Source organism: Elephas maximus, chromosome 17, assembly GCF_024166365.1.
Source record: "Elephas maximus indicus isolate mEleMax1 chromosome 17, mEleMax1 primary haplotype, whole genome shotgun sequence".
Classification (NCBI taxonomy): Eukaryota; Metazoa; Chordata; class Mammalia; order Proboscidea; family Elephantidae; genus Elephas; species Elephas maximus.
In genome coordinates this window covers 80,351,721-80,359,677 of record NC_064835.1, presented here as the reverse complement: position 1 = coordinate 80,359,677, position 7,957 = coordinate 80,351,721, and the positions used below count along the sequence as shown (strand labels likewise).

At 48.2% G+C, this 7,957-nt stretch overlaps 1 protein-coding gene across 1 annotated transcript; it reads left to right on the top strand.

The window, feature by feature from the left end:
- Positions 1 to 6,000: 6,000 nt before the first annotated feature.
- GPR45 (G protein-coupled receptor 45) lies at positions 6,001 to 7,295 on the top strand. The gene has a single exon (XM_049856979.1). It carries the CDS (start codon positions 6,095 to 6,097, stop codon positions 7,211 to 7,213), a length of 1,119 nt encoding a protein of 372 aa, XP_049712936.1. The 5' UTR covers positions 6,001 to 6,094; the 3' UTR covers positions 7,214 to 7,295.
- The last annotated feature ends 662 nt before the right edge of the window (positions 7,296 to 7,957 follow it).

Below are 7,957 nucleotides of genomic sequence, written 5' to 3'. Positions count from 1 at the left end.
GGAGGGATCAGTCTCTGGACAAGGACACCACGCTTGGTAAAGTAGAGGGCCAGAAAAAATGAGGAAGACCCTCAACGAGATGGATTGACACAGTGGTTGCAGCAACGGGCTCCAGCATAACAACGATTGTAAGGATGGCCCAGGACTGGGCAATGTTTTGTCCTGTTGTATATAGGGTGGCTATGAGTCAGAACTGATTCCATGGCACCTAACAACAACAACAACAACACTATTCAACACAGTACAGATTTAACACAGGTAAAGAGCTGCTTTTTACCGTCATGTGGGAAATTCAGTCACTTTTCTGAGCGACCATAAAGGCAGATGCTGCGGACTTTCCGGACTAGTTAGGGTCTCAGACTCTTAATAACCCATCCTCCTGCCTCCACACAGACCTCGCTTTCAACTATTCTGTTTTAGAGGCATCTTTTTGTTGGGTGCCATTGAGTGGATTCCAACTCATAGTGACCCCATGACAGAGTAGAACTGCCCCCTAGGGTTTACTTGGCTATAATCTTTATGAATGCAGATCTCCAGGTCTTTCTCCGTGGAGCCGCTGGGTGGGTTCGAGGCTCCAACCTTTCGGTTAGCGGCCAGTGCTTAACCATTGAACCACCAGGGTGCTTTTTAGAGGCATCTAGGAAAGTACCAGCATGGTTTCTCAACAGAGAACTCCTTAGCTCTTTCTTAGAGGCATCTAGAAAAAAGATATGAGGTCTCTGTTGAAAAACCATGTGGGTGCTTAACAATCCCAGTTGCCAGACAGTCTTCCCCCTACACGTGGAAATTTCCAGGCCTGCTCTCACGCCTCCTCTCCCTGGCTTGGATCTCCCTGACTCTGACCAACCTGTGCTGTCCAGCAGGCCAGTCTTTCCGAAATCTTCCTCCCTTCTGCACACTGTTTTCCCTCTTCCTTCCAGACTTTATCCCTCCCTGCTTTAATCAACAGATGCAGCTCGATTGGTCTTCCCCTGTCTGATCTCGAGCATGAGGTCACACTTTCCCCTTCCCATCGGCTTAAAACCATAAACCAAATCCATTGCCATCAAGCTGATTCCGACTCATAGTGACCTAGAGTAGAACTGTCCCATAGAGTTTCCAAGGAGCACCTGGTGGATTCGAACTGCAGACCTTTTGGTTAGCACCCGTAGCACTTAACCACTATGCCACCAGGGTTTCCCGTCAACTTAAAGCCAAACATATTCCTAGCTAGAGACAAGGTTTGCTGCCTGAAACTAGAAGCCTACAAAATTGACAACGACTCCCTATCACAGACTAAACTCTGCCTTCATATTCATTATTAAAACAAAACAGTTGCCATCGAGTCGACCCTGACTCACGGTGACCCCATGTGTGTCAGAGTAGAGCTGTGTTCCATAGGGTTTCCAATGGCTGATTTTTCAGAAACAGATTGCCAGGCCTTTCTTCTGTGATGCCTCTGGGGGACTTAAATTTCTAACCTTTCAGTTAGCAGCTGAGCACGTTAAAAGTCTGCACCACGCAGGGTTTCCTGCTCATTATTACCCATTGCCATTGAGTTGATTCCAACTCATCGCAACCCTATAGGACAGAATAGAACGGCCCATAGGGTTTCCAAGACTGTAATCTTTGTGCGAGCAGATTGCTGCATCTTTCTCCTGAGGAGCGGCCAGTGTTTGGTACCACCGACCTGTCAGTTAGCAGCTGAGCACTTAACCACTGTGCCACCAGGGCTCCTTTGTTCATTATTTAACCAAAAAAAAAAAAAAAAAAACTAACCCATTGCCATTGAGTTGATTCTGACTCATGACGACTGTATAGGACAGGGTAGAACCACCTCATAGGGTTTCCAAGGAGTGGCTAGTGGATTCTAACTGCTAATCTTTCAGTTAGCAGTCGAGCTCTTAACCAGTGTGCCACCAGGTCTCCTGTTCATTATTAAAAAAAAAAAAATGGGTCAAATTCTTGGAGAGCTTCTCAAAGAGACACACGGGTCTCACCCACTGTTTATAGAACTCAGACCACTGCTACCTCTCCTGTCCTCTAGGACTCTGTCCTTGGTGGGGGACATTCCTCTCCTAGCATACCTCAGGGCCCCCCTCTTCCCCAAGAAAACCTGGCAGAATCTCTTCACGGTATAGTACACAAAAGCTTGGAGGAAAGGTGTCTGGGAACAAGGGTAGGGCTGCTACCAGATTAAATAGAAGGAAATGGAAACATAGCTTAAAAACTGTGGCCAAATTGGGCTTTGTTATATTAGTTTTTCAACTTTTGCATCTTTGAAATGTACCCTAATAAAAAGTTTTTAAAAGTTAAGAAAAAAGGAGAGATGGAGGAAGGAAGGGAGAGACGGATGGAAAGAGGGAGGCAGGAAGGGAAGAAGGAAAAACAGCTTCAGGAAGGCAGTCACCAACCAGTGTTTCCTGGCACCCTCTGGCAGGCAGAGTAGTCTAGAATAATGCCTCAGAGCGCCACCTTGTGGTCCCACATAGAATTGTCATATTTAGAAAAAAAAATAACTGCTGTTATTTTGTGACTCATAGAGACACTATAGGACACAGTAGAACTGTCCCATAGGGTTTCCAAGGCTGTAAATCTTTACGGAAGCAGACTGCCACATCATTCTCCCATGAAGCGACTAGTGGGTTCAAGCCACCCACATTTTGGTTAGCAGCCGAGCGCTTTAATCACTGCGCCATATTTAGAGAGCGGCGAAAAGGATTCCTTCTTTCATCCTCACAGATTATTAACCAGCAAAGCTCAGTTTTTAAAAGCAGATCCTTCACCTACGAGGAAAGAACAGGGTGTGATCACATCTTAAGATTGTACTTCAATGTACATGTGTATGCATGTGTGGGGGGTGTGTGTGTGTGTGTTGGGGGTGTTTGCTTTTGTCGTGGCTTTTCTGCATGCCTGTCAGTGTCACAGACATGAAATCATCCTCCCCCGAGCCCTGATCCTAACCAAAGACTGGTTCTCCCTTTGGAGTCTCAGAAAGAGAAGACAGGTTTCCAATCTGGGCTCCACTTGTTACCACTTAGGAGAACTTGAGCTAGTCGTAACTGTATCCGAGCCTCCCTTTCCACACCCAGCTGGGATAATAACCCTGCCTTCCTCCCACAGTTGTGAGGATGACCTAAGAAAGGGAACTTGGATGTGCTTTGAAAAGAACCGCTCACTCCACAGGTACAAGGTGGCGGTAAGGGCGGCGGGGAGTGGCGGCAGCAGAAGCAGCTTCAGGAAAAGTTGCAGCGAGCTCAACGTGTGGACGGCTGTGTTTCTCCTTTGCTCATGGCAGAAAGGATCTTCTGCCTTTTGCATGCACACAACTCGTTGAGGACGTTGTTAATGCCCACCTACTCCGAGGCACACATGCTGATTGTCCTTTTTTTTTTTTTAAGTTGATTAATTGTTCTTCAGTTCAAGAGGATTATTTCTCTTTGAAACACCTGCACAACCTTGCACTTCCAGGGTGAGATCACTTGGACACAAACTATAAGAACCAGTTGCCACCAAGCTGATTCCAGCTCATGGTGACCCTGCATGTGTCAGAGCAGAGCTGTGCTCCAAAGGGTTTTCAGTGGCTGATTTTTTGGAAGTAGATCACAAGGGCTTTCTTCCGAGTGCCTCTGGGTGGGCTCAAACCACCAACCTTTCAGTTAGCCTCAGTTTGCACCACCCGGAGACTCCAGAAACTATAACAAACCAAAAACCAAACCTGTTGCCATCGAGTTGCTTCCGACTCACAGCGACCCTGTAGGACAGAGTAGAGCTGCCCCACAGGGTTTCCGAAGCTGTAACCTTTACGGAAGCAGACTGCCACATCTTTCTGCTGTGGAGCGGCTGGTGGGTTCAAACCACCGACCTTTCAATCAGCCTCTGAGCACCTAACCACTGCACCACCAGGCCTCCTTTAGAAACTGTAATAAGCACCTTGAAACAGTTCAGTTTCCCAACTTGTTTCTTCCTTTACTTAAATATCACAGAGTGACTTCCATTCCTTAAAGTGAAATCACCAGAGTGAACGGTAAATGCTCTTTAAACTAAAAGAAGAGCAGTAGAACATTTTTGTTCAATTGTTACCTTTTACTTGATCTTTAATGTGTCAAAGTCCCTGCCAATAAAAGGCCTGTTGACATGGATGTCAACAGCAGGACTGTGACCAAAACACTAAATTAAAATATCTAAGATGAGTTGTTTCCCAGAACTCCAGACTATTTTAATCAGATGCAACCTGCAGACACATTAAAAAAAATACCTCGCACTATCTGGTTAAGTGTGGAATCGCCCTCTGTAATGAACATTGTGGGGAAAATCCAGCCTCAGCACATGGAGAAGGTGCAGGTGAAGGATTTACTACTAGAAAGGATATCTGGTTTGTGTATATAAACCCAAGTCCCCACGTGGTACAAATGGTTAACACACTCAGCTGCTTACAGAAAGGCCGGAGGTTCAAGCCCACCTGGAGGCACCTCGGAAGAAAGGCCTGGCAATCTTCTTCCCCAAAATCAGCCATTGAAAATCCTGTGCATCATAATGGCTCGATCCACAACCAATCTTGAGGATGGTGCAGAACCGGGCTGCCTTTCATTCAGTTGTTCACAGGGGCCAACTTCATGGCAATTAACAACACAGTTATCCAAGCTGTTGAGTGAGAACTGGGTGAAGGGCCTACAGAACCCACAATGATCTCAGAATTAAAAATATAAAAATATTATAGCAGCAGCATCAACTATCATTTATTTATTTGCTCAATAAATAGCTACTGGGCACCACCGTTGTGCCAGACATGTAAGTAAAGGAAGAAACAAGTTGGGAAACTGAACTGTTTCAAGGTACTTATTACAGTTTCTAAAGGAGGCCTGGTGGTGCAGTGGTTAGGTGCTCAGCGGCTAATCGAAGGTCGGTGGTTTGAACCCACCAGCCGCTCCACAGCAGAAAGATGTGGCAGTCTGCTTCCGTAAAGGTTACAGCTTCGGAAACCCTGTGGGGCAGCTCTACTCTGTCCTACAGGGTCGCTGTGAGTCGGAAGCAACTCGACGGCAACAGGTTTGGTTTTTGGTTTGTTATAGTTTTCTGGAGTCTGAGGGTGGTGCCAGACATGGTCATAGGTGCTTGGAATACAGCAGATAATACTACAGACAAAAATCCCTGCCCTCATGGAGCTTACATTCTAGTGAGACTTGGCTTGTCCACGGCTTCATTCAGTCGGGTTGACTATAATTCAGGTTACTACATAAATGCTGATCACAAAGTATTCGCTTCCATAATAGGGTTGATTAGGTTTTCCTGTGCTGCTTGTTGTTGTTGTTAGGTGCTGTCAGGTTGGTTCCGACTCATACGGACCCTACGTTGATATGACATCCTGGACCATCCTCACAATTTTTTGCAATGTTTGAGCCCATTGTTGCAGTCACTGTGCCCATCCATCTCATTGAGGGCCTTCCTCTTTCTCACTGACCCCTCTACCTTACCAAGCAGGTGTCCTTCTCCAGGGACTGGTCCCTCCTGAATAACATGTCCTCACTTTCAAGGAGCACCTTGGTTGTATTTCTTCCAAGACAGACTTGTTCATGCTTCTGGCAGTCCATGGTGTATTCAGTATTCTTCACCAATACTGGCAATTCAAAGGCATCAGTTCTTCTTTGGTCTTCTTTATTCACTGTCCAGCTTTTGCAGGCATGTGAGGCAAGGTTCAAATAATATGTGGGAATACCAAGGTTTGTCACAAATGGTAAATCATTGAGTCAGTCTTTCTCTTCACTATAATGTTTAGAATAGCTGCAAAATTTAAAACCGTCTCTATTCCAACATGTGCTTGAAAGTATAACTCCCTTGTCTTTTGTATCCTCTTTCCTCTAGGCTACAGACAGTACTTAAGTGTGAAGCGTGGACACAATCAGTTGTCACAGAGATGGTTAGGATTTGATTGATGAATTGTAAATCCCAGCTAGTGCTGCCAAAGAAAGACATTTCTCCCAACCGTTCCAGTGCCTTAGAGGTCCACAGACGTCAGGGAAGAAGATGCAACCAGCAGACAGAAAATGGCAGCCACCGAAGCGTTAAGGTGGGCCCTTCTAGGCATTTTTGTCTCTGCCCCAAGTTCTTCTCCATAATGGCCTGTAACAGCACTTCCACTGAGACTTATGAATACTTTCTGCTGAATGTGAGCAAGGTGTCCGACTCGGGGGTGACCACACTGTCTGCCCCCTTCAGGATCTCCTTGGCAATAATGATGATGCTGATGGTTGTGGTGGGGTTTCTTGGCAACACTGTCGTCTGCATCATCGTGTACCAGAGGCCCGCCATGCGCTCGGCCATCAACCTGCTGCTGGCCACCTTGGCCTTCTCCGACATCATGCTGTCTTTATGCTGCATGCCCTTCGCTGCTGTCACCCTGATCACCGTCAAGTGGCACTTTGGGGATTCCTTCTGCCGGCTGTCCGCCACACTCTACTGGTTTTTCGTCCTGGAGGGCGTGGCCATCCTACTCATCATCAGCGTGGACCGCTTTCTCATCATTGTCCAGCGCCAGGACAAGCTGAATCCAAGGAGGGCCAAGGTGATCATTGCCATCTCCTGGGCGCTGTCTTTCTGCATCTCCGTCCCCTCCCTCACAGGCTGGACGTTGGTGGAAGTGCCCACGCGGGCCCCGCAGTGCGTGTTGGGCTACACCGAGTTCCCGGCTGACCGCGCCTACGTGGTGACGCTGGTGGTGGCTGTGTTCTTTGTGCCCTTCAACATCATGCTGTGCTCCTATATGTGCATCTTCAACACGGTGCGGAAGAACGCCGTCCGCGTGCACAACCAGTCCGACAGCCTGGACCTGAGGCAGCTCACCAGGGCCGGCCTGCGAAGGCTGCAGAGGCAGCACCAGGTCAGTGTGGACCTGAGCTTCAAGACCAAGGCCTTCACCACCATCCTCATCCTCTTCGTGGGCTTCTCGCTCTGCTGGCTGCCCCACTCCGTCTACAGCCTCCTGTCTGTCTTCAGCCGGCGGTTTTACTGCAGCTCCTCGTTCTACGCCACCAGCACCTGTGTTCTGTGGCTCAGTTACCTCAAGTCTGTCTTCAACCCCATCGTCTACTGCTGGAGAATCAAGAAATTCCGCGAGGCCTGCATCGAGTTGCTACCGCACACCTTCCAAATCCTCCCCAGAGTGCCCGAGCGGATCCGACGGAGAATCCAGCCCAGCACAGTCTACGTCTGCGCCGAGAACCAATCTGCCGTTTAGGGGCGAGACGAGGAGCAGAGGAGATGGGGAGACGGACGGGTTCCAGGCTGCCGTCCGTCTGTCTGTCCTTCCGCTCGGCCTCCCGGCACTTCCACCACGGTCAGCATTTTGTGGTGGCGGCACAGTGGTTAAGAGTTCGGCTGCTAACCAAAAGATTGGCAGTTCGAATCCACCAGCCGCTCCTTGGAAACCCTATAGAGCAGTTCTACTCTGTCCTATAGGGTCACCGTGAGTAAGAATCAACTTGGCAGCATCAGGTTTGGTTTTTTTGGTTTATTTAAGCACAAAGGTACTCATTTGTTGCCAGATGGGTTGCAGCTCCCAAATGTTGGCAAGATGATTATTTTCATTTCTCACGGCAGAAGGATAATGTGTGGGTCTGAAAAAAGCTGGAAGGAACTTAAGGCCTAATGGGAGTGGGGTGGGGAAAAGGGTTTCTGTTACAACAGCTGAGTTCTGTAGTCCTTGCTCCCTCTGTGGGCACCCCTGGGTGGTACAAATGGCTAAGTGCTCAACTGCTAGCCAAAAGGTTGGCAGTTTGAACCCACCCGGAGGCACCTGGGAAGACAGGCCTGGTGATCTGCTAACGAAAGGTCACAGCCTTGAAAACCCTAGGAGGCAGTTCTACTCTGCATGCACAGGGTTGCCTTGAGTCAGAATTGACTCAGTGACGACTGCAGCCCCCTCTACGCGCCTGGAATGAAAACTTCATGGTGCCATATTCTGATCTGAGAAACTCATCTC

What these genes read in the sequence shown, in the direction of transcription:
- GPR45 (XM_049856979.1), top strand. Translation starts at nt 6,095, where the DNA reads ATGGCCTGTAACAGCACTTCCACTGAGACTTATGAATACTTTCTGCTG.